At 41.1% G+C, this 27,121-nt stretch overlaps 1 protein-coding gene across 5 annotated transcripts in view; it reads left to right on the forward strand.

Moving 5' to 3' along the window:
- Window positions 1-27,121, forward strand: part of LOC148889302 (disks large homolog 5-like) — a 52,723-nt gene that overhangs the window by 2,064 nt on the left and 23,538 nt on the right. For all 5 annotated transcript variants that reach the window (XM_089011859.1, XM_089011860.1, XM_089011861.1 and 2 more), the window contains exons 2-5: window positions 19,925-19,993; window positions 23,160-23,334; window positions 23,794-23,937; window positions 24,827-25,010. In XM_089011859.1, coding sequence (XP_088867985.1) covers window positions 19,925-19,993; window positions 23,160-23,334; window positions 23,794-23,937; window positions 24,827-25,010 — 572 coding nt within the window. The remainder of the gene's footprint in view (window positions 1-19,924; window positions 19,994-23,159; window positions 23,335-23,793; window positions 23,938-24,826; window positions 25,011-27,121) is intronic.

The following is a 27,121-nucleotide window of genomic DNA, read 5'->3' on the forward strand; positions in this document are numbered from 1 at the left end:
GACTAATTTTGACTTGACATGCCCTTTAATATGTATTTTGTGTGTATGAGAATTGTTATTTCATGAATTAAGTTGCCAATGTGGAGCATAGTGGTTTTGTCATTCACAGCAAGGAGGTCTCATTTTAAAAACATCTTTTCTGGTGCTCTTCTCTAATGTTTGCCATTTTGTATTTGTTAACATTCAAAAAGCATTCATGTAGGCTTTAGTGATGGCGCAAAATTGACCGTGGCTCTGGGTACATACGCTTGTCTGTACGTGAATATGAGTGGTTGTTTGTCTTTGTGTTCCCTGTGATGTCTACTACATGCAGTGTACCTGTAGCATTATGACCAATTTAATGTGCACTGTAAAACCAAGCGGAGTATACCTTGCAGCATATTCGGCTCCGCCTTACCTTTGATTCACGTGACAGAAGCCTCAGTTGACAAGCGACATCCGCTCTACGTGTGATGCGAATCCCAGCATCGATTCAGCAATATCAGCATCAAGTTTGCCGTTGGTGGCGTGCCGCGGTCACGGCACATTAGGTCGACTGACTTGTTTCCATGACAACGGGCGTACCGCTGTACCACGTCAGCCTGCACACATGCTTTGGGCGAGTGTGCGCGTCAACCAGATGTATATTCGGCGTCACAATAAATCCATGCCGTGATGAAAGTAAATTTCATCTGTCGGGGTGCCTCGGACAAAGTAACCATGTGCGATTTTACTGCTAGTTTTACTACTGGAATATTCATAACCAGCATCGTGTTTTAAAGCCGTATGGGCCAAGTGGTCCAAATGTTAGTGAGAGATGTCGATACTCCCCACCCCAATCATTTTGGCATTGGAGAAGGTTTGTTTGAAACGTTTAGGTCTGCTACTGCCAATCCTCCCCAAAGCCATAATACCTCTCACATTAATTGTTGCCGCTGCAGATTAGCGCTGATCCTAAAATACTGTTCGTCTTCTGATTTATTTATTTATTTTTCAAACGCTGATGCCAACATTGTCTGTGATCGGTAGGAAAGTCTCAGGGACACTGCATTTCTTTACATGTTTTCAGTCCTCCGAGGTACAATGTAATTCCAAATGGGGTCGTTTTGGGGTCAGTCAGTTTAGCTGCTGATGACTTCCAACAGTCCCTATTCTACTGTGTGCTACATACTGGCTATCATTCCATTTTTACTGTCAAAACCAGATACTATTTCAGCTATGGGATGTTTTTTTGAATAACTCATTCGACTAATTATCACATCTGTTAATTGAATAAAAAATATTTTCGTCTGTCAAAAAGTCAAAGTCAGCTTTATTGTCAAATATGCTAATATGCATGACATACAGCACAGATGAAATTAATGTCTTCTCGGACCCAGAGTGCAAGGCACTTAAAATGTGGCTAAAAAAGACAGACAATACATGTAATTTCTGAATGTAACATGAGGTAGTGTCGTATGTCACATCCATTTCATTTCACAGCTTTACCTGGAAAAAAATAAGAAAATATAAAAAAAATTCTATCACATCCCTAACATATTTAGAAACTGCAAATGCTCTTAAACAAAAACCCACAATCGACAGACCTTACTTAATGCAACAGTTCCCCATTCTCAAATCACAATCTTCCTGATTGATTTTTTTTTTATATTCCACTTTGTTGTCATGTCGTTTAAAATTATGTTCATTTTCCAGCCTTCTTCCAAAGGCATTTCAAAATTAATGAAATACAAGTCATACATTTCGTCTGTGTAAGCTCTCAGTCGTACAGGAGTGGTCCATCGATGAGAAGGTTTCTTCAGCCGTCATCTGTACAATTTTGAAGGTTTCGGACATTTCGCCTCCTATCCAAGAGGCTTCGTCAGCGAACTAAAGTCTGACTGGTCGTATCGGCCCTATTTATATATCCCTAATGTCTAGACATGGTGGCACCGGACACAGCTATGATAGGTCCCTATTCTCAGGTTGGAGGGGCAGAGGACCCCTCCCTGTGGCCCCACTGATTGTTCCTACATTCCTGACTAACGACTGGCCTATTCCCCCCACTCCCACCGGTATCACCTCATCAGCATAACGACCCTCATCAGCATTACGAAAGTTGCCTAACCTGTTTTGCCTAAGCAGGCTATTGTATGAACGATCCAAATTGAACCTCACCCCACCAGACCGGTTTAATGAAGGATTTTGTTGTTTTATAAGAATTGCTTCTTTTACCCCCCTTTCAAACCATCTATGTTCTTTCGCTAAGATTTTAACCTCATTGTCGTCAAATGAGTGGTTGCTAGCTTTTAGGTGCAAATGTACTGCCGATTGAGGTCCACTTATATTATCCCTGCAATGTTGATAAAGTCTTTTTTTGAGAATTTGTTGAGTCTCCCCAATGTACTGCTCTTTACAATTTTCATTCTTACAATGTATGGAATAAACTACATTACTTTGTTTTTCATTTGGTCATACATTTGCCATATCATTGAATCCCTATAGGCACAATAATGTACTTGGAGTGCATTGACCTGCCGTGTACAAGGATAAAGGCTGTTCATAGTGTGTCTCAGCCTGTAGTTAGTCAAGAGAGGATTAAGCACCGTGTTTTCCTCTCTGGCTTGATGGAGTACTCTGTTGTTGTAAGACACACTATTATCACGCTTTTGCAGCTCCCCGCTTCCGCCGCCGCGCTCATCTTGGCTACCCACGTTCCGACTTGAGTGTTGAATTTTATTTATTTATTTTTTTCCCCCCCTTTAATGTTATTCTCATTATCTTTGCAGTAGTGTTTTGGATGATGCGATTACCGCCTTTTAAGTGCACTTGAGAGGGAGAGAGCAAAGACAAAGCCGCCGGGCACTCCCAATGTCTATCGGAACGCAAGCTTTCTGGAGTTTTCGCTCTTCATCGTCTCAGCTGTGCGAGGCGTGCAAGGAGAGTAAATGAGTATGCGATTAATCTCGTTGATAGTGACCTGCTCTCTGCTCGGCGAGCTCCAATGATGCCTGGGTGTTTTCGTCAGCCGAGCCTACATGCACGCACATGCAAGCACTGTGCAAGATAACGCAGACTCACTCCACTGCAGATGTTTCATCACTTTTATTTGTTTGTCAGCAGAATTCAGGTGGTCAGAAACCAAGAGGGTAATACAGTGAAATACTGGTTAGCATAGTTGCATTACAGGGAAGAATGTCAAGGTTCATATCAGTGCTTTGACCTTGCATGCTTTTCTTGTGATTGATTGGTTTTGACCACATTCCAAATTCCAAAACATGAATTTGAGGTGGATTAAAGACTCTAAATTGTCTGTGAATATAAATTTGATTGTCACAGTGTCTCCTGCAATTGGCTGGTAATCAGTCCGGCGTGTATACTTGCTCTTGCTCAAATCCTATTTGGCACCTAAAGGATTGTCAAGGCAGTTTCTGAGTGACTGAGTTTGATTGTCAGACATATATGGTCCTCAAGAATATATATATTCTGAGAAACATCTGATTATCTGGTGACCAATCTCGGCTGGAAGTACATCATTTCACTGTCCATGCCAGCCGTGATGTCCCCAAGCTCACTCTTGGCCCTAATCAGGACTGGTGCTTCAGAAAAGGGTTAGTTGGATAATCCAAACAGCAGTTTTATGAAATGCATGGTTCATTTCGTATCGTAGTAAAGTGTCCACACCCTCTAACTTTTTGTATCTGTTCATTACGTTGCCAGCTGCAGCAATGTACTTGGGTGGACTTGACAAGCTACCTTCTGTTGATTGGAAATTGATCACCGGCCACCTTTTACACGAATGAACACAAACTGCCTTTTTGCCTTAATGGATGTCTTTCCATCACCCAAATGACCTTCCATTTTAAAATATTGTCTAAATTCCGATTGATAGACAGACCTCTACTAATTCTGACAGGACACACTGGAGACAAACATACAAACAAGTCATTCATTATTCCGCCCATTATGCCGTGAGTCAAAATACTGGAGGACTGTGTCTCTGGGGTCATACCCTCCCTTCTTGACCAACCCACTAATTAAACCACAAGCCACAGTAGTCATTCTGCGTGTCCTCATTCGCCGAGTAAATATAATCAGATTCATATTTATGCTGACGGCAAGCTGATTGTGCAGCCTTGCTGGCGACTGACCTGAAGATTGACCGACACTCACATATTACACATCCATGCTGCCTTGTGACAGTGATATAAACACGCTTCTAGCAGAGGTTAACAAAATTTAGCTTGGAAGGTGGTGTCCAAGCTCTCTTCCTAATGACTCATTTTGCTTCTTGCAGTCTTTCATCATCCTGCTTTTTATTTATTTATATTACATTCTTTTTCCCCTCCTTGATCTACCAACCATTTTAAAACGAAATCACGCACGACAGCGCTCGGCTTCAGCTGCTTTCGACTGTGCCAGATGGGCAATATTGATGATGGACTGAACTCAGGCCAGCATATGGGTGTTGAGTTATCGCCTGTGACCACCAAATTCATTGCAAGGGGGCAGTAGAAAACATTTCTGAAGCATACAGTCACAATCGGGCAAGTGTAATTATTATGATTTTTTGCAAATGGTTTATGCAGACAAACAGATACTTCCTTTGTCTGTCAAGATTTTATGAAATTTAATTTTACTGTTCACCATGTGAGAGTTAGTTGTTGTTAAACTCATCAACTTGGTATCAAACTAAAAATGCAGCACCAATGTCTCCACAGGAGTGTGGAATTTTACATGCGTCCCTGCACAATAGTTAATGATGTTGTTATTGTGCTCGGCAATGCAATCGTCCATTTATGTTCTCCCATTTATGATGTGGTTTATTTATCTCCAGTCTGCCTTTGTGCTGTATTTTAAAATTTTCTGCAAGTACATAATAGTGCTTAATTTGATTTCATGGTGCAGTATCATAGATGGACCCTTTCAGGAACAGTGGACAGTTACATGTTTTTGGGTTAGACAGTGCCTTAAGGGGTTAAAGTAAAATTCCGATTAAAAAGGAAAAGGCACGTCTCGGACACCATGATCCCTTGGCCGTTTTCAACCGGCCCGAAAAAAATCCCTGACTTTTTTCATTCAAGTCAATGGGAACCATACGCTTCACCTTCAAGTTTCAATATTTAGAGTGAATATTGATCTTTTGGCGAAGCAGACACATGGCCTGGTTCTACGTTACTTATTCATTGACATTCATGAATTTTTTCGGGAATTGACAATATGACGTAGAGCGCCATTCCCAAATTTGTTCGGGTTTTGTTTTTTCATGCTCGGTTGCCGAATAAGCCCTGGCCAAGGCCTCTGGCAATGCCTTTTCTTTTCCACAAGGAGGCAGCATTTCCCTTTTTTACATGTTAGCTCGTTGTTCCTGCTTCAGCTGTTGTGAAAGCGCTATATAAATGCATATATATGTAGTACAGTGAGACCTCAACTTACGAACACCTTATATTACGAACTTGTCATCTTATGAACGTCAAATTTATGAAAATTAAAACTTATAATAAGCACTATTTTCATAATACACACCCACCACGGCTGGTCCATCAAGCATACGACCTTCGGATCTGGCGGATTTCCACACCCCCTCTCATTGAATGCACACGTCGATTGCCTACTTGGAGCTTTTTGCTGATAATTTTACTATGATGGAACCGAAAAAAAAAAAACCCACCACAGGCTTGTGTTCAGCCCAAGAAGACACAAAGTCGCTGAGAAGAAGGAGATAATTGAAAAACACGAACGAGGTGTGTGTTTGTGTGGTTTAGGGAGAAAGCACGGCTAATTCGCGCCGATATCGCCATGCGCCAACCTGGAAGTTCGCCGCTTATTGAGGATTTTGAAGCCAGTAACAGAAAATCTGAGGAGGAGATGGCTGCAGCATCAAGTGAGCTCATAAAGGCAATGTTGGCAAAGTGGAATGATGTGCAGGCTTTTACCGAACAGTTCCATTCAGAAAAGACTGTGGCTATGACAATCATCAACATGATGAACAATAATGTGATGCCTCAGCTTCGTAAGACCTTACAAGTCAGAAAGCAACAGGTGTCAATTAAGAGGTTTTTAATCAGTAAAAATGATGAGGAGAGTCTCCAAAGAAAAAAGAAGAGAAGCCACACCAGAGGTTAAGTTACCAACAGTCCTTATGGAAGGTGACTCGCCTTCCACAAGCCATCAACGACCATCAAAAAGGTAAATAAAACTTTATTTTACAGCACAGTTTATTTCTTTAATTACATTCCTCATGTAATGTGAATCTCTTTCCAAACAGCAATTCCCTTTGACCTATGACCTCCAACATCATTCCATCAAGCCATCAATGACCATCATAAAGGTAAATAAAACGACTTTATCTTATAGCACAGTTTATTTCTTTAATTACAGTCCTCATGTAATGTGCATCTAAATAAAGTGACTTTATGATACAATCCAGTGTATTTCTTTCATTACAGTACAATAGCACATTTATTATACATAGAATAAGGTATGTAGTGTGTAGTTTTAAGGCTTATTTAGTTGAAAAGTATATTTTATGGACACCCAGGAACGGATTATTCCCATTTTAATGGTTTCCTATGGGAATTTTTTTTAGATACACACTTTTCGCCTTACACACTCTGTCTGGGAAACAATTAAGTTCATATGTTGAGGTCTCACTGTACATTGTATTTTGTACAGCTGACCCCATTTCAAGCTCAAATAACTCCAGACCCATATAATATTAGGAATTAACTTTTTTTCTGATGGAAGAAGAGAGTCTAAGGTTTCTAATGCTGGATTGAATGTTTATGTCGTCCTAAAACTCAATATTATGTAGGTCCTGGAATTCCAGTGACAATGACAAAAACCCTGGCACTGGACTCGACACATTTTTGCACGTCTGGCAGTGAATACGTTAAAATTTTAATGCAGCTTTTCATGTCGGCCTAAATATTGCACAGATAAAATCATTTTTCCCACTGTTGGTCCCATAATATTGTACCTTCCTACTCGAAATGATCCTTTTTTTATTTGATAGTGGGATGATATCCCCATTGAATTAATACACTCCCCCGCTCCTCTGCACTGGAGTAAATAAAGAAACAATCACAGCAGGGGTGTGAATTGTTGTCTCGGCAAACTACAAATATGGCCGAAGCTGTAGTCCAAAGATGAGTGTCTTGGTAAAAAAAACTACAAATATGGCCGAAGCTGTAGTCCAAAGATGAGTGGCACCATTTCTCCCCCAGAGGAGAGAGCTGAAATGAAGGCAGGTGTGCCAGCAGCTGAAAGCCATTCAGAAATCAGAAAGGCTCTCACCAGAAGCAACCACTCCTTAAAATAGTCAGTTGCAACACTGCTCAGGTTCGGTTCAAGTACTGCTCTAGGAGTTTACCAAGACAGTAGAGTTCAACTGTGTAAAGACCAGGGTGGCTGACTGTGAGAGAACCTGTTATTGTGACCGTTTATTTGATAATTTGATTTGATGGTTTAATGTCAAAACCAGCCTGTTAAGCCTTCAAATGTAAACCTAATTGCTGTTTGTGTTTCACCTTCTTCAAAGGTTTTTCACCTTGCAAACTTGCAATCTTGAAATCAGCTTGCAATCTTCCAATTGTCTTTTCAATGAGAAAAGAGACGATTAAGTCCAAAATAAAGGAGGAAAAAGAAAGGAGAAATCTGTCTCATCATTGGAGTCAAAGAGTGAAGTCCCAGTGTAACCCCGGTCAACACAGCCAAAACCCCTTTTCAAGTTAGGGGGAGAACTGAGAAAACCAACATAACTTGACAATTGTGTTTTATATTGTATTCCAATTACATGATATCAGTATTGCCATTATACAAATAGGCTTATGAGTAGCTATAAAACACACAGTTTTAATTTGGTCATCCACATTTGCATTCTCAACATCGTGTTAAATGTAACTTGGCATCAAGTAACACTGCCTGTTTTTTGGAGGGTTGGAAATGAAATGAAGTGTTTATTGTTGCAGCACGCGGTGATAAATTGAGGCTTGATCGCAATGCAGACTCCAATTTGCGGAAAGGCGGTCACATTACATATGTGGACTTGATGGAAGGAGGCCTCACTTTTTCAACTTTGTTTTGAGCACGGCAACGAGATTGAAGAAGAGCAGGGTGATACAAAGAGGAAGGGGAGACAATGGGCCTTTTGTTTGAAAGACCCAAATCACCCACTCAGCAGTTTGCTGTGTACAGCAGCAGAACACATAGACATTCTGTGCGCTTGTGTGTGTGTTAAACTGTCTGACCCATGCGATAAAGCAGTGACAAAGACAGAATGAATTATGACCCAAACACTCTTGTCAGGACTGCTGACTTTAAATATCACCCACAAGCTGACCTGAATCTCATGTTTCACCTATCAGTGTGTGTGTGCGTAGACCTCTTCAAAATTGACCTTTTTCTTCAAATATATGGAAACTGATATTATTCCCATTCTCCAAGGTCTAAATTAGCTAAATATACCAGTTATTGTGATCTTGGACCTTGGCTATGCCTGCCTCAAGAGCCATGTAATCTTATTGTTGACGTTTTTCAAAAATGCTGCAAAATTTGGGATATTATGTCCTTATTTTCATTTTAGCTTCGCAGAGATTGATGCTATAGCATTGAAAGTGGTGTGTGTGTATTTTACATGTGTGCTGTTACGCCATGACGAACCTAGTCAACCTCACTACCTCACTCTGCCTCAATCCCTTCCCCGGCGATTGCTTCCTCCTCATCCTCCTCCTCCTCCTCCTCATGTTCCCGGTGAGAAGAGGAAGCCAGTTGATTGTCCTTGCCGCTTTTGTTCGATTGATGGCATTAGAATGCACCACATTTGTCTTTCTGTGAGAAACTCACCGTGTGTTTTATCACAGAAAAAAAAAATCAGGTGAACCTGCAGCACATGTTGCCATTTTAGATCGGATTCCCACTGCTGCTCCAAGTACAGAAATCCCAAGATCGATTGATTTTACAGGGGCATTTCGCATGGAACATACCTGATATGGTTGCGTTTGAAAAAGGTGCATGCTCAAATGTCCAACTTGCACATGAGTAATTTTACACCCCACAACATTGAGAAAAAAATATTATTAGTTGCACCCTTACCCAAGATGTAATTAGCTCCTTGGCTCGAGGGGCGGTCCTTGTCCGAAATGCTGTTCAGTAAATCCGTCAAGGCCCGCAAAACAGGCTAAGAGTTGACCTCACTGTGCCCACTGGGTCTGTTTATTGTTCCAATTTAGTCCTGAGGTACTATTAAGTGTGTCTCTTTTGTATATTTTAGTCGTAAAATAATGTACTTGTGAATTTTATCTGATAGCACTTGTATCCACCCCTTTGTATGAACTAATAACCAGTGCAGCTGGCCTTAATTAACATTTTACACTTGCTCGTGTGCTTTCTAGTTACTGCGGAGGAAATGCCAGCAAATAAATATTTATTAACTTTATCATGTTATGGAAATAAACAGCTTTTTGACCTTGTGTTACCTTTCAGTAGCCCATACTCTGTGCACGTTTCCGTTCTTTCAGTCCTTGCGTATCCTGCCGCGGTATAGCCGTCCAGCTTCCTCTGGCACTCTTGGCACGTGTCGCAGGGTCCCCATCTGTTTAATACTCAACTCCTTAAGTTGCATCTCCAACACCTGCACACATTTGGCCGCTCGTGTCACGCGAGGCTCTGGGTCGAGTGTGACCCACCGTGTAATCACCGACAAATGGGATGACATCACTTGATCCTTTATTCTTTATTGTTCTGGGCAAGGTGAAGGCGTGATTTAGACAAGAATGCCATATTTCGATGAACATCATACTGCTTCCTTTTCCTCCCCAATTATATATATATATATATATATATATATATATATATATATATATATATATATATATATATATATATATATAGAGAGAGAGAGAGAGTATGGGCTACTGAAAGGTAACACAAGGTCAAAAAGCTGTTTATTTCCATAACATTATAAAGTTAATAAATATTTATTTGCTGGCATTTCCTCCGCAGTAACTAGAAAGCACACGAGCAAGTGTAAAATGTTAATTAAGGCCAGCTGCATTGGTTATTAGTTCAACGACGTTGAACAATCCAGTTCAGTTTGAAACTCTTACTGCTCAAAATTGTAAAATAAGAACTCACTTAAATTGAATCAGTCTGTCTGCTATTTAAAAATTCTATTTCAGTTTTCCCCCAACACAAAAATGCTGTTTTTGCAATAGTGTACATTGTGGGGAGATAGATCGTCATTTCTTGTGTTTAATGTGACAAAAAATGGCATTCTCTTTACATTCCTTTAAGAAAACAAAAATGACACATCAAACGTCAAAGCATATTTGTCTGCAATGATTTCATTTGTATACCTCTACTAGTTTTGGATTCTGTTAACCTAGATAATGCAATTGCATCATCATTTTTCACCAATGCATCAATTACAACGCTGTCAGGTCCACAGTACACGCCACAACTCTGGAAATGGAAACATCCTCATTAAATACCTTCAAATGTAATTCTTCCATGTGTCAACATGAGCTCACAACATGAAACATAATCGCCACACTGAGAGGTTTAAAATGTCAAAAACTCGCTTGCAATGTTGTCTGAGCTTTTATGAGGTTGTGTTTCCAAAAAACGAAGTCAATCTTAACAGCTGTAGTCAAAGCTTCTCTTGACTAATTCATATTTCTACCTCTTCAGAAGGGTGACCTTTACAAAAGTACAATGAATTATCTGCACGCACTCAGTAAAGGCTATCTGAATCAACACACAGGTCTTTGTTATTCAAGATGAAAGGAATGTCGGAAAGACTGTCCAAAATTCCGTTAGTGAGTTTCTTCCACTCATTCAGGCTTCTCTGACAGCTTCCATTCAGGCGATTTGAGCTGTCGCGGGTTTGGCGGACACTTTGAAGTCATTTTTCACTCTTTGGTTTTCGCAGCCTTTGGCAAGGGCAAGCTGTTCAGGACAAAAATGATCCATGACTCAGAACGAGGCATTTTGTTGCGTGGATACTCGTAATGGCTGGTTGATGATAAAGCGGACTGGATTGCCTATATTTCAATTTGGGTGCAGCTCAGTTGCTCCAACGCATTTGCTGGGCTGAAGAACTTGCTTCATCTTCTTGACTCTTAGGTTCTGTTTGAGGAAGATCAAAGAGCAAACAGCATGACAAAGCAGTGAAAGAGGTGGGCGAGATTCGACCAGGGCCCCCCGAAGAACATGAAGCTCTGAGTCAGGCACTGTGCGTGCTGCAGAGTAATCCCGGCTCATGTAGTCATCATGTTTGCGAGCCTTTTATGATTATGCATAGCATAGTGGACTCCCGAAAGCCGATGGTCGGACCTTTTTATACCGGCAGCGAAGACACCATGGCTTGATGCCCAGAAGTTAGGCCTGTTGCGTGTCTTATTGGAAATGGAAGGAGTTGGACCAAGTCGTTGTGTTTGCACAAGTTAGCAGATGGAACATGGCAAGCAAACATGTACGGAGAAGTCAAACATGATATTTTAGTACTAAGGATTCGGTTCCTGAAAGAAAGGCTTCAAGCTCATGAGCCTGGAAATGATTTCTTTTTTTTGGATGTACAGTATACCCGTCAGTCAGGTCAGGATCACACATAGATGCCGGACTTAACCACTGTTATTTATGGCAATAACCAATCCAAGTCAGCTAAATCACGTTTGCCAGATACCTCTAAAACAGGGGTGTCCAAAGTCGTTCCTCGAGGGCCTCTGTCCTGCCTGTTTTCCAGCTCTCCCAGGAGCAACACACCTGATTCAAATGATCAGCTCATCAGCCAACTCTGAAGCAGCATCAAAATTGTCCTGATGATTTGAATCAGGTGCGTTGCTCCTGGGAGAGCTGGAAAACAGGCAGGACGGCGGCCCTCAAGGACCGACTTTGGACACCCCTGCTCTAAAAGATCATCCTGAGGAATTATTCTGTCCTGTCTCCAGTGTTGACAATTGTAAAACCTCTTCTATATTTTGTGATCCCGAGTTCTGTATAAGTGTTCAACACCAATTTGGCTGAGTCGCAGATTGCAACATTAAATGGATAAATAGCTAATGAGAAAGTGACATGAAGCCCGTGCCATTGCCGGGCACAATGACAGAACTAACTGGTTTTGATTGTTTGGAACCCTTGACTCCCAAGTCATTCACCACAATAAAATTGAGTTTGCCACGCCCGGCCAAATATGCTAACATTAGCACATAATCTTCCAGTTATTCGAACACTGTTACTCGCTTTTCATTTAGGTTTGAGACTTAACAGTTGTCGGGAGATATTATGTGTGAGTTGCAAAGTGTCATGTGTTCAGACATTTTATTTGTATACATTTTAAACAAGAGACAGTGACAAGAGTATGGCCCACAGCCTCTTTCGAACTCGCGGTGTAATTTGCACTTTTTTTTCCCCAAGCTCACATTTTTGTATGGACTGATATGAGATGAGAGAGAAGTAAACCCAAAAATTGCCGACTTCCAGCATAATATCAAACATATCCAGCTTCAGCGAGAGTGTGACGTTTTACACTTGAGAATCACTGTATGACACACTATTTGTGTTGAAGGCAATTGCCGACACACTGATCTTGTCACATCTTTAATTGTCATAAAAGCACAAGGCTGCGTGCTTGAGTGCGCGTGCGTGCACCCGTATATGTGTGTATGTATGTGTATGTGTGTATGTATGTATGTATGTAATCACAAGGTCGGTTCAATAGCTTCCACAGTCCATAAATTACACCACGGCCAGGATTTAGAGGTCAACCATGTAAATTTGCTTTCTTTTCTTTGGCTCTGTACTCACGCACCATCGCCTCATCTCACTTAAGCAAAACATAAAACAAGTGAGTTATGCCCAACCAGTTTTTTTTGGGCTGATATTATCACACGTGCCTCCGGTTTAAGGGAGATAAAACCAAACACACAAAACGTAACGCTGATACTTGTACTTGCATGCCTCTTAGGTTTGTGTGTGCTTTTCTTTGGTTGCTGTGTTATAGAATACAGCGAGTGGAGATGACAGCAAATCAAAAATAAATGGACTGTGTTTTTGCTATGCTTATACTGCTTCTTGACCATGTGACCCCGAGTTGTTGGTAGAGTCAAAGTTATTATACGTGGTGTATCACCATGGAGGTTTCCAACATTGGTCGCGTCCTATCAAGATTCTAATCAGTGTGTTCTTTTTTATATTTGTGTCAGTTAGCAGCGATTAGAATTGTCTGATACTGTTTAATAATTCAGTTTCGCTTGAAGCCTGACTTTGCATCTTTGTTTGAGAAAGCTCGCCAAGCTCCTCTCCCCCCAGTATGCTCTATTTCAACGTTCTCGCCTAATCGCGTCGGCCTCTCCTCATCTAGCCTCACCATGGCAACGCTGTCACCTCTCCTTATGTGCCTGAACACCTAATCTATTCATCGGAAGCCAGCGTTGGTCGCCGAGCACGTCACTTGATCGGAAGAGAAGGCGGCAAAGCGAGTCTGGGGTGAGGGGGGTGGATGAGAGACCCTGAAGGTAGTGTCGAGTCCTCCCCTGACGTATTTAGATCATAGCAACAGGCCAGTGCGAACACTGCCTCGGGTTTTCGCAGGCTACATTTCTCACCTTCAGTGTCTTACCCAAGACCATCATCAGAGTTAATGGTCACTAATGGAATCTGTCAAAATTAGAATTCAACCCGATGACTACTTCATTTGTCCTTGTCATTGCATTTTTTATGCTGAGAGAAAGGGCGTTTATTCTGAGGCTTTTTTTTTTACACGCACATCGTGTTTACAAACGATCAACCGCAGTTTGTGCTTATGGTGCTCATTACTATTCACAATTAACTCTGTTTCGAACAGCTGCAAATGCCACTAACCCGTGGACCTCCAGGAAGCCGCCTTGTCTGTGACATTCGAGCTAATTGCTTATTAGCTTGAAGTTGTCATCCACATTTTGTCCACAGGGCTATATCTTGAGTCTTGCCTTGTAATGCTCCCGCTTGTGGGAGTGTTATGCTGGCTATCGAAAGCGTCGGTGGGCATAGGAATCTATCGATCTATAATTCAGATCTGACTGCCTCATTTCTTCAATGATTTTCCAGTTTCTGCTTCTGTTGTTGTTATTAGATTTCATCTTCTTCGCCATTATTGTTGTCCTTCTATGATGGAATCACAGAAGATCAAATGAAAAAGCAAATCACTTGTGGAATTAATCGTTAAATGATCACAGTGTTCCTTCCTCTTGGTTGGTTGTGATTCTACTAAATGGCTCGTGTGCTGAGCACACTTATGCAACAAGTACATTTTCAGTTTCAACATAATCATGTTTTTTTATTGTTCTCATTGTAATTCAGAATTCTCGCCCTTTCTTTCTCATCAGGAAGCAAAGTGTTATTTCAAAAGGGTTCTGTAATTGTGAGTCATTTGAGTATCATTCCTCATTGGGATTACTGGCGTTTTTTTAATTCATCCGAGTGCCTTTCAAATGACAAACAGGCAAAATAAAGCCTTTCCCATCAGCCTGCAGTGATGTTGCGTAGGATTTCAAAGGGACTTACCCTGCAGCGAAGTTGCGGTAAAGCCTCGTCGTGGCTTACGTCTGTTTAGTGTGAGACCTGCTCAGCCCGATAGCGGGTTCAAGAAGTCATCTCTCACAACCATGCAAATGAGTTTTGAGGGTTTATTTTGTTTGGCGACATAATGTTGCACAGCCTGGACTCTGCTTTATAAAACCGTCAAAAATCAAAGCTCTCAACACCAAATGTATTAAGATCACTGATCATCAGAAAAGATTAAAAGCCTTTCCTTTCCGCCAAGCTTTTTCTCTTCTTCTCCCATCTGGATCATAGCTTGAGTTTCCTCCTATTTTCTCTCAATCGCCATTTATATCTTTTTTTGAGTCCCGACCATTTCCCTTTCATCCACTTGCTTCTCCTCCGCGACGTTTCCTAGTGTGCCCTCTCTGTTCTACGGGGGTTAAGATGGAGTGGCTCAGTCTCGCTCTCGTTCGCACTTAATTAGTCTTGGCCTTGTCACACATGGAATGGCTGGAGCCAGAGCACAGCTAAAACCCAGTAAGGAGGCAAAGACTGAGATGGCGAACAGTTGGCATCAGTCTGTTGCCTGCTGCTTACAAAAGGCGGCCATCTGTTAAACCCACTTCACAAGAGGTTGTGTGAGTGTATATATAGCACACAGCATGCTTCAAAGCCCGCATTTTTATTGATGTTGGTGTTGTTTGAATCAGATCCTGAGATTTTCAGCACCACTGACCGTTTATTGTTGATACCCATTTACAGGAGGCCGGCACGCACCAACAGATTTGTTTTCCTTTTGTGATTTACTGGCATTTTCCTTTTTACGGGCTGTCATGAATGCTCTGGGGTTTTGTTCACGGCTCGGGTTCTTGCTGCAGGAGGAAACGCATCGTTTTTTTAATTGAGTGGAGAACAAAAACGAGGTTGAACACTATATGGACATAGGCAAACACTATGCTATTTGAAATACAAGGTTGCACATAATCTGATGTATCTGGCTGGGTCAATCTTGTTGGGATTGAAAACAAATGCTTCTCGTTGGAGGTAGTGGAAATATAAATAGTTATAAGGGTGAAAAAAATAGAATTGCATGTCCTTTTCATAGCCCCTTATCGATTGAAAAACCGTCAATCAATCATTTCAATACATCTTTCCTCCATAAAATCACGTCAAGCAAGATCTCGTCACTGTGTGAGAGTAGCCTATCAAAACATGGCAGAAGCACCGAAATTAGTGCCAACATGCTAAAATGCACATGTCTGGGAGTTTTGTGGTTTTTAAATTAAGTCAAAGACAGCGATGAACTGAAACATTTTTGCGATGGTCACAGCAATTTGAATGACATCAGTTTACAGTGCGTTTTTGTTCCCCACCTTATTTTTCAGAGCCTGCCCTGTGGTTGGAATTGATTTTAATTGTTTCTTTTTTTCTTTTATCGGGTCATATTCAGTGCAATATACTTGATTACATGAACTGTAAATATTCCCATTTTTATGAATGCACCAGCGCGAGACTTGCAGCATCACATGTCCCCAGAAAGATCTGAAAGTATTCTTTTACAATTTATATCATGTATTTTAGTATGTGCATCTAAGCTGAAATATAAAGCAACAAGAGAGGATGCGATCATTTTTTGTAACATAGGACATTGTGTGAGTTCAAAAAAGAAAAAAAATGACATTGCATTCTCACTAGCTGTGGTAGGCTACAATAAATAGTTTGTGTGGGGTTTATGTGCTGTTGTGGTACGTTTGTTCTGCTTTGCATTAGACGTGTTGCTTTTACCTTTAAGTGTGAAACGAGTCCAATTCTAAGACTTCCCCAACTTAAAGCAAAGTGGTGCGTAAATCTGTGTTGAAAAACGATCTCTGTAAAGCTCTTTGGCACATTTTTTTCCCTGTCCCCCCCTTTTTTTATTAAACATTTCATAGCCCGGATTTGAATCCCAAACTGGCTAACTAACTGGCTACCACAGCACTGAAAAAAAAGTAAAAAACAAAACCCTGTCTCATTTGATTTCAATTCTGAGACAAAAGTATGGACAAAGGAGCATGTTGGATTGGTATAGAGCAGGGGTGGCCAAACTTTTTGACTCGCGGGCCGCATTGGGTTCTAAAATTTGACAGAGGGGCCGGGCCAGGAGCATTTGGAGGGAGTGTTTGGGCCGGAAATACTAAACCTAAAGCATTAAAGGACAACCGACGCCTCCGGTCAAGTTATGTCCATAATTTATAAAATCACTTCAAATGACTTCGACTGAGCGTATTTTACAAAGATTCCACAGCATATAGCTATAGTTTACGTTCTAAGACTTGCGCTGAATATTCACAAAGTCTTTTTTTCGAGTTGATGACGATCCCCATGTGACGTCACGTTTGGACCGCCCCTGACCGAGAAAGCGACACACAATGCATTTTGAGTACTTTGTTTGGTCTGAAAACTTCGTGTTGATCCGTGTTGATGGCGAAATTAGAAGGAAAACACATAAATAACGCCATGGTGAATCGTTGTGTGTTGCACCAAGACAACTATTTGATATTCGCTGACACTCGCTGACACAAATTCCCAGCTGACAAATCAGCCCATTTCCAACGGAGCTTGGGCGAAATCTTCTGCATTTTCTGGGTGCTACATTGCTGTCATTGACGGCTCGAATTGATATGGGAGGACTCCTTGAATCAGTTGCAAACATTTATGCTTTCCTCTTCAGAACTATTTGAATCATATTCATAACTGGATGAGTGACCTTGAGCGTTTTGAAAGGCGCTTACAAATGAAATGTATTATTATTATTAACAAGAAAACATCTTCTCCGAATCTGAAGCCATTGTTTTGATTCTCGAGCAAGGCAAGACGTCTTGGCGTGACGTCACGAACAAGGGGGTTGGACCTTCTGAAACTGGCCATTTCCGGATTCATTTTGAAGTAATTTTTATTTGTGTTTTTCATTTAACTAAAAATATCAGCCTGCCTGTTTTGGGTATTTTAGATGCTATAAAACGTTTTTCTGATGTCAGTGGGGAACACAAAAAAATGGTGCCGGTTGTCCTTTAAATGTAGTTTTGTCTCAAGCAATATGGCGTTTACATACTATTTCGCAGATACTTGGAGGAGGAAATGGAAATACATTAAAATAACATATGCACTGTGATTCATCAAGATTGCGTCTGTTTTTAATAAGTTTTCATTGAAGGGGCAAAGTTAAAGAAATCAACATTTATCGAAAAATGGAATCACTTTCAACATTCAAAACATATTCCACAACGAAATATTCAAGCTCAATAATACCTACTTGTGTTAAATTCCGCCAAATCATAGATGGTTTGTCCTGACCGCGCGCTCAACGAACTCCTCTCAGACGCCCTCACCTTCACGCGCAAACAATACACGTGTACTGTCGCCGAGCACACAGACATAGGCTACCAGCAGTGAAATTTGCATACTCGGCACGGCAGCCAATCAGAATCCTGCTTCTTTCTTCCGGACTTTCGCAAGCGTTATAAAGTCGTGCAATTGCATATCATTTTCCAAAATAGATGCACAGAACCTCAGCCCAGAAGAAAGATTCAAAAGAAGCTAACAACATATGTGACGCTACAAAACGTAAATTTACATTAAACTGTGACTGTAAAGTGTACGTGAGACTAATGAAAGGGGCTTAGTGGCTCATAGGAAGCAATGCAAACGTTGGATTGTGCACCACAATGACAATCGACTACTGCAGCAAAATCTAGCCATGCACATTTACCGTAAATTAAGCAAGGTAGCATTTGTCGTAGGTACATTCATGATTAAAAAAAGCTATAAACTTTGTGACAATGTTTTTTAATGTGATTAGTTGTCTCATTGTGCTTCAAGTTGTGAAAAATGGGGCAGGCAACTTTTCAGTTATCTGCCCTGTTTTCTGCTAACTTTTTGTCATGAGTTTCAGACACTGTTTTTACTATAATTTGGGCAGGTTCGGCGGGCCGGATTAAAAAGCCTAACGGGCCATATGTGGCCCGCGGGCCGTAGTTTGCCCATGCTGGTATAGAGGATGCGAAGATCACCATTTTACAATATGGGGTTCAAATATTGGCTTTTATGTGCACTTGTGCATGGTCTTGCTAAGCTTGCATGCTTGCTCTCCATCACATTCTAAAACCTCACATCTGAGGTTATTTAATAAAAACAACAAAATGATATACTTTGGTGTACGTGTGTGAACTGTAAGGTTTATATTTGTGCCTGACAATTGTCTAGCAACTACTCCATGCTGTACGCAGCCTCTTTGTCAGCTGGTCGAGGTTGTAGCTCACCCACGGCCTTAATGAGGTCAGGCGCGGAGAGAAGATGGATGCATGGTTTGAGATGGTGAATATGGAGTGAGTACATAAATGTTGCAGATGGTCCTGAAATAACAAAAGAGAAAATATATATATATATATATATATATATATATATATATATATATATATATATATATATATATATATATTGATGCATGCAATCGTCAATTGCATCAATAGGCCAGTGATGCTAACACTGACATGTAGAAGACACTCATCACAAAGTAAGGGGGCAATGTAGGCATAAAGATTACACTGTGTGTTGTGCAAAATATAGTTATTCTGCAGAATACACAAATCTATTGCCAGTGGGTTGGTCCTATAGACCTAAACGGGTGTAAAGACGACCCCGCCATCCACGAGTCTCCGGAGCCTCTAAGGAGGTCTGGTGGCGAGATACGCCACCTTTCCGGCAGCTCCTATGGGAGTAAACCCGAAATCAATCCGGTAATGGCGCACCTAAGGCGGTCTGGTGGCGAACTCCGCTACCTTTCTGGCAGCTCCTGCGACCATACTGACCACAAATTGTATCAGCTCAGCTGTTCCTTTGGTCAAGTCAGCGTGGTGGAGAGGGGGAGCAAGCTGCATAGGTGACAACCTGCTCTCCATAATACACCGTTGCTGGAAGGTTGACATTGCCCTTTAGAGCAGACGCTCTGCAGTGTAGCAAACATCTGCACATCCTCTGCGTACAGTGTGGTCGTCTTTGCAAAAAAAAAAAAAAGATCACCTATCTTGATGAAGAATTATCGTTCTCTACCCTCAGTTGTTTTTGTGATATGGATGCACACTTCTGGGTGAAAAAAAAGAAAATCTCATTTGAGCTGTGACATTGTGCTTGGGTAGCACAAACATACACAGGCTAGAGATTAAATGCAGTCAAGAGTGTAAAGTGAGGATAAAGGTGGTTTCATGACGACAGTACTCCGAGGCATTAAGATGGACTTGGCCATGGAGGAATGTTGATGTCTGTATTGTCTCGAATCTAAGCCCATGGCTGTTTTTTGTCGTACACCTGCGGCAATATGCCAGACGCCACATCCTATCCATAAGAGGAAGTCAGTTTGCTTTTCCCTGCTTTGGGGGATTTACCTCGAAATTGTCCTTTGTGTCGCCAGGTTCCACATACAGCGTCCTCTCCACCATGCCGTCCGACTCTGAAAGCAGCAGCTCCCTCAGCAGCGTCGGTATGTAATTGCCCACAAACATTATTTTATTACTGTGTTATGTTTATATTTTGAGAGCATGGTCCCTCTGGTCCTTCTACTGAGTCAGGTATGTTATTAAAACACATGGCGGCAGTTTTGAATATTGCAAAAATATCATGAGGCATTTATTGAAAATATTATTTGATTCTATCCCTGATAGAAACGTTTATGGGATGCAGCAAAACATTTACCATATTTTCTGCATTAGAAGGCACACCTTTCAATGAATACAGGTGTATTTTAAAACTTTTTTCTCCTGTATATAAAGTGCTTTCTGGCAACTGCATTCACTTTCAAAATGAATAAACAACTTTTTTATTACTTTCTCCAAGCCGTCTGTGTAAGCTCTCAGTCTGTGTAAGCTCTCAGTCTGGCGGCGGATGTTTCTCTGCATGAAAGAACCAAACTGAAACCGGATCACATCTGCCAATTATTAGAAATCTGCCTTAATGCTACGTATTTTCAATTTCGGGAAAAATTTTATAAACAAATCCATGGTTGTGCTATGGGCTCACCAGTTTCACCCATAGTGGCTAATCTTTACATGGAAGAGATGGAGAAACAGGCCCTCACATCCTTCCCAGGGACAAAACCTAGACACTGGTTTAGATATGTGGACGATACTTTTGTCATAATTAAGAAACAAGAAATTCAATCCTTCACAGATCATCTCAACTCTGTAGACTTCAACATTAAATTTACTCGTGAGGACATTCAAGAGAACCAACTGGCCTTCTTGGATTGTAAAGTAATTATAAAAGAGGACAGAGCGCTAAAAACAGAAGTCTTTAGGAAGGCTACGCACACTGACCAATACTTACTTTTTGACTCTAACCACCCTTTACAACATAAACTAGGAGTTATCAGAACCCTCCAGCATAGGGCTAAACTAATACCAACTAGCACTGAAGGTAGAGAAAAGGAGTCAAAACATATCAGGAGAGCACTCACTAACTGTGGGTACCCTCAGTGGTCATTCAACAAATGTCAGAAAGAAAGAATAGCGAACGAAACCAATAATTCTCAAGATTCTAAAAGGAGAGGAGTAGCAGTACCGTACATTGCAGGAGTTTCTGAAAAATTACAAAGAGTCCTTTGGCAACATAAAATTCCTACCTATTTCAAACCGATAAACACGTTAAGGCAAAAATTAGTGCATCCAAAAGATAGGCTACCAAATGAAAAACAAAGTAATGTAGTTTATTCCATACATTGTAAGAATGAAAATTGTAAAGAGCAGTACATTGGGGAGACTCAACAAATTCTCAAAAAAAGACTTTATCAACATCGCAGGGATAATACTAGTGGGCCTCAATCGGCAGTACATTTGCACCTAAAAGCTACTAACCACTCATTTGACGACAATGAGGTTAAAATCTTAGCGAAAGAACATAGATGGTTTGAAAGGGGGGTAAAAGAGGCGATTCTTATAAAACAACAAAATCCTTCATTAAACCGGTCTGGTGGTGTGAGGTTCAATTTGGATCGTTCATACAATAGCCTGCTCAGGCAAAACAGGTTAGGCAACTTTCGCAATGCTGATGAGGGTCGTTATGCTGATGAGGTGATACCGGGGGGAGTGGGTGTAATAGGCCAATCGTTAGTCAGGAATGTAGGAACAATCAGTGGGGCCACAGGGGGGGGTCCCGTGCCTCCCCCAACCTGAGAGTAGGGACCTATCATAGCTGTGTCCGGCGCCACCAGGTCTGGACATTAGGGATATATAAATGGGGCCGATACGACCAGTCAGACTTTAGTTCGCTGACGAAGCCTCTTGGATAGGAGGCGAAACGTCCGAAACCTTCACTTTTGTACAGATGACGGCTGAAGAAACCTTCTCATCGATACTTTCTCCAAGGTAAAATATTAGTATTTTCATGACACGGGTTATAGTTTAACAACAGGAATGTATACCGAGTAGTGCCGCGTTCACATAGTGGAAGGGAACATTTCCTCCATTCAGTGAACATGTAAATAATTCTTATGCTATTACGCTAAATTAAACATTAGTGCAATCACAATATAATAACACTCATAATAGTGCAAAGCAATATAATAACAATAATAACTCAAATAATAACTTGAAATCAATAGCATAATAATTCGAAATCAATAGCATAATAACTCAAAATCAATAGCATAATAACTCAATGTTGTTCACCCGTTATTGTCCATATTCACAATATAAGAAACCTTGTTCAACTGTATATGCGCAAAAGAAACATGCCAAGCTCACTTTGTCAGTTCATTCCATGTATAGGGTGCACTGGATTACAAGGCACAGCTTTTGAAAAGCTTATGAAAATATTGAGGGCTTTTCGGTGCACCTTACAGTGTGGAAAATACAGTGCTTCATGCTTCGAGAAAACCAAAACGTTTGCCCCCTTTTGTTTCGTCTTAAACTCTACATTGAAGCACCAAAAATCCCTTGCCATGTTCTCCCTTTTCATTAAGCGATAACTGCCGTGCTTATTTTGGCTGCTTTTGACAAAGGTCCAAATGACTCAGCTGCGTTACATAAACCTCCAGAAGGGCCAAAATGTTGAGTCAAAGATGAACATAATCCTCAAATTCCCTGCCCCAAGTCTCTGCGCCATGGATGCGCTTCTTTGTATAGCTGTGACTCCTTTGTGACACATTTACTTGTCTTTTTGGCAGAGAATCCAACGTGTGTAGTAAGCCTTGAAGTAAGTGGAATTTAATCACAGGAAAACTTTCTGAAACCGCACCAAAAACGCACTGACCAAATCCAAATGTAGCTTCTCTTAACATTCCGCTGTCACATAGCATATCGCTGGAATTACAAGAGACATCTTTCTGGATTTATTATACACTGGCACTGAAGCCACCCTGGTCGAGGATGTCAGAATTACACCAATCCTGCCATTTTTATTATTTTTTTCACCTATCAGGGCTGGAGAATGCCACCAGTTTCATGAACCACGATTTAAAAAAAAAAGTGTGCATGCAAAAAAAGTTGATCATAAGACACACAAAAAGATCTCAAAGACACTCTGCTGAAATGGAAGATTTAAATTGTGATTACTTATTTTAAATTGCTGTATATTTACGCGAATTTCCTTGTATTCACACTGTTCTGTGCCTTTCTCTGACCATGGTATTGCCGCCTCACTCCCCGTCACAGGTTCTCCTGTTAACGGCGAGGCGTCATCTCCTCCCCCCTCCATTAATGACAACCGCCCGCCCGGCGACCACCTGGACACCGTCCTGTTCCAGCTCCGCCAGGTGACCAGGGAGAGGGACGAGCTCCGCAAGCGTCTGGCCCTTGCGTCACCTGGCACCACATTTGATGACTGCAGGTATAAAGCATCGCTTCCCTGGCTGATGCCAGGCTTTCTTTCCTCACGCCAAGTACGCATGAAGACTACTGGTCTTTGTTTGTCCTGGTTTTTACCCCGTTCCGACCAAGGATGTCAAATTTCCAAGAACCTAATATGATAAGATTATCCCATTATATCGTCCTTATGATTGAGCGACAGCAATTAACACTGCCGTCCACACAACAAGAAAATAGCATCTCCAAATTTGCATTAAACTATAGACCAAATTATTCTATTAGAGAGAATGACCATAATCTTTCGATCATCCAAATATTTCTTAACAGGCTGCTATGTATTTACTCCCTCCTCCAAGAATGTTGCCAATTCTTCCTATGCGGGGAATCTCAACTGTTTCATTACTGTCCTTGCACCCAGGTCGAGTTTTGTCGCTGTGTTTCTGACTGTCGACGCCTTTTCTTGTCGCGACTGTCTTTTAAGGCCAAATTCCAAAGCCAGCCATGACTATGAGCGCTTAAAAAGCCAGTGCATGAGAGCCATGGCAGATCTGCAGTCCCTCCAGAACCAGCACACCAAAACACTGAAGAGGTCCGAGGAGGCTGTCAAAGAGGCTGACTTCTACCAGTGAGTAGGCCTCGTGCCAAATCTCTCTTGTTGCTATCGTGAGCTGTGTTTACATGGAGCCTTATATTCCGATTGAACAAACGGAATGAAAATGCTCCATTTAAACACCTCAATCGTAATAAAGATGTTCCTTCCGGGTTGAGTGAACGCTGGCGCGTGTGGCTGCCGCTGCTCCCCAGCAGAAAAGATATCCTGTGACTGTAAAGTGTCCTTGAGAGTTTTGAAAGGCGCTTATAAATGAAATGTATTATTATTATTATTATTATTATTATTGTTGTTGTTGTTGTTATTAAAAAGGCTAAATCTGAATAGATTTGTTTTATTTCGGATTCACAAGAGAGTTATACTATATTCCTTTTGGCCATTCAAGTTTTTGTTTTAAATTGAGTTTTTTTGTCAAGATATTGCTTTAATAAAAGTGTATAAAAACAGTCCTACTTTATTTACCCAGTAGAAAACCGATTTTTTTATCTCGTGCTTGTTTCTGTGTTTCACACTGCCATTAAATGGCTCTTCTGGCTAATGTAGCCATCCGTACAATCGCAAAATCGGAATGGATAACGTCACATGCCAACAGTTGACTGGAGAGCTTCAATCAGAATGATAAAAATTAATCCACCCGTTGTTATCATAATATATATATTGCAAAAGTGGGCCTGTTGGCTGCTGGCTTGCATTCATTGAGGCAAGCAGAACAACACGTGTGTCTTTAAACATATCTTAGTTTATGTTGCAAAATATCCAAATCTGAAGTTGGAGGATTTGTGTTCATACAATGGGTATTTTTTGGCTTATCGCGCGTAAATTCAAATGTGTGAGCTAATATTATAGTCCTCGAACATTTCTGCATGAGTTCACCCACTCCTTTGGCTGCTCACCCTTCATACAGCATGCTGCACAGCCGCGTCCTGGGCGAACAGACGCAGCTCAAGGAGGAGATGGAGACACTGCGGCGGGACAACGCTCAGCTGGTCCGAGAGCACAATCACCTCAAACAGAGTTGTGAGGAGCTCCAACGGCTACACGGTCAAGACCAGAAGGAGTTGTCCGACCTCCGACTGCAGCAGCAGCAGGTACAGCCCTCCAAACTGGGTAGCCATTCAACATGAGGCATACTATAACAAATGTATTTCAATCAAACATTTTTCGATGAAAAGGTACAGATGGCGGCTGAAGAAACCTTTTCATCGATGGACCACTCCTGTACAACTGAGAGTTTACACAGACGATTCAAACATTTTGTTTCTTAAATCAGCACCTGACATATTACAATTGTGATGAAAACAGGTGGTAATGTGTATGTTTTGATCTACTCTCAAAGGGTGCTCCAGGGATGCATCTTGCACCATTAACGCACTTTGACAGCCACTGGCGCAACTTTGTAACTTCGCTTTGTAACTCCGCTGCACCAGCACCGACGCAAGTATTCGTAATGTATTACGATTAGCGCATATTGGTCCATGACATACTTAAAATAGCACGAGAAACAAATTTAGTTTGCATTTGTTTCGATGCATTCCAAAGTTGTGGTAAAGGATATCTCGGGCTTTTCTGTGATCATCTGGAAATGATGAAAGAGATACTCGAGTACTGTATTCAATTACCCATAATGCATTGCCGTGTTTACATCAAACATGGTGGATGGTTGCAATATGGAGCGTGGAAACAGGAGTAAAGACATTAAAAAGAGGCAGCAAACGACATTCTTGGTTTTTAAGAAACTATCAAATAAGTCTGCGGAAGGGTAGTGACAATTTGTTGATGCAAATTGCTGTTCATGATTCAAAGTTATTGGATAATGGGATTGATTTCAGAGTTATTGCAGTATATTGGAAATCTTCAAAGCAAATACATTTAAGTCGACACTCGTGAGAAATATTGTGCCAAGTCTGTTCTCCTTGTCTTCCCTGTAATATCGTAGAATGTCAAAATAGCACAGGATTGATGGTAGCAACTAAAGAAAATTGAAAATGTTTACTTTTATGTATGAATACATTCTTTGACTTGAATTAAAATTATTTGTTGATGTATTAGAAAAATTGATTTTACTCATAATGTTTTTTCATTTGTAATTTAGAAATATCATGCTACAATGAATATTTTGGTTTATCAGTTTTGGACACTTCAGCAATCTAGTTAAATCGGATCCCATCAGTTATAGAATTTGGCCCCTTTTTCAGACAAAATGGCCCCTTTTTCAATTTCCCTGATGCATCCCTGGTGCTCTGACCTATATAGAACTCAATTGTTGTGCACCAATGTGGAGAGCGCAGTGTCCTTAAGTGCACACTATAAGAAAAGGACAACGGGGAAATGTATACAGCGCATTTCTGTAAAAGGGCAAGTGCAAATAGAAAAAAATGGGGGCTTTGGCTTGACCAAAGAGCACACTGACCCAAAGCATCTCGCAACAAGATGAGGATATACGCTGCGTAGACAAGGTTAACACAGTCCCCCGGCCACTGTCGCTCTCACAGCGCATCCAGCTGGCGTTATCAGCAACTTCTACCATCAGGGGACATTCACTCGAATGACTAACTCACATTCAAGGACATACGCTACTGTTAACAGTCGAGGCCCTTTGATTTGACTCATTTGCCGCTTCGATCATGTGCATTAACCCGCACATGGAAGTCGTTAAAAGTGGAGATTTTGTGGGGCTCTGGTAATATTTCAATGCTTGTTCTGTAGTGCCACCTGCTGCTCAATCAAAGCAGAGCCTACAACGTGTTTGATTTTCAATACAATGGTACCTTCCAATTACGTCATTGATTGCTGAGTGGACTGTCACCATCGCAAAATCTTAAACAGTACACGAAGTTTTGAAAGCAAAATTGTATTTTTAATATGGTATTACTTGGATTGGATTGGATTTGCCTTTATTAGTCTCGCAGTGGAGAAATTTACATTTCACAGCAGCAAAGTGATGAAAGGAATGAAAGTAGAAAAACAAAATACATGAGCTGCTGTAAAGGCAGCCACTCTCACGCCGTCTTGCATAAGCGTAATCCGTTATAGTCACTGTCTATGATTTATACAGAACGTATCGTAAGTGTTACACAACACACACCCCCAGCGCTAACTCTGGCCATGAGTGAGAAGAATATGTCATACAATATTTGGTTTCTGGTTGCACAAAGCTCATGTAGCACATAACATTTTTCTTCTTCAGAAATATTTCAGC

Source organism: Hippocampus bargibanti, linkage group LG13 (genome assembly GCF_051943395.1).
Source record: "Hippocampus bargibanti isolate YZ-2025 linkage group LG13, ASM5194339v1, whole genome shotgun sequence".
NCBI lineage: Eukaryota > Metazoa > Chordata > Actinopteri > Syngnathiformes > Syngnathidae > Hippocampus > Hippocampus bargibanti.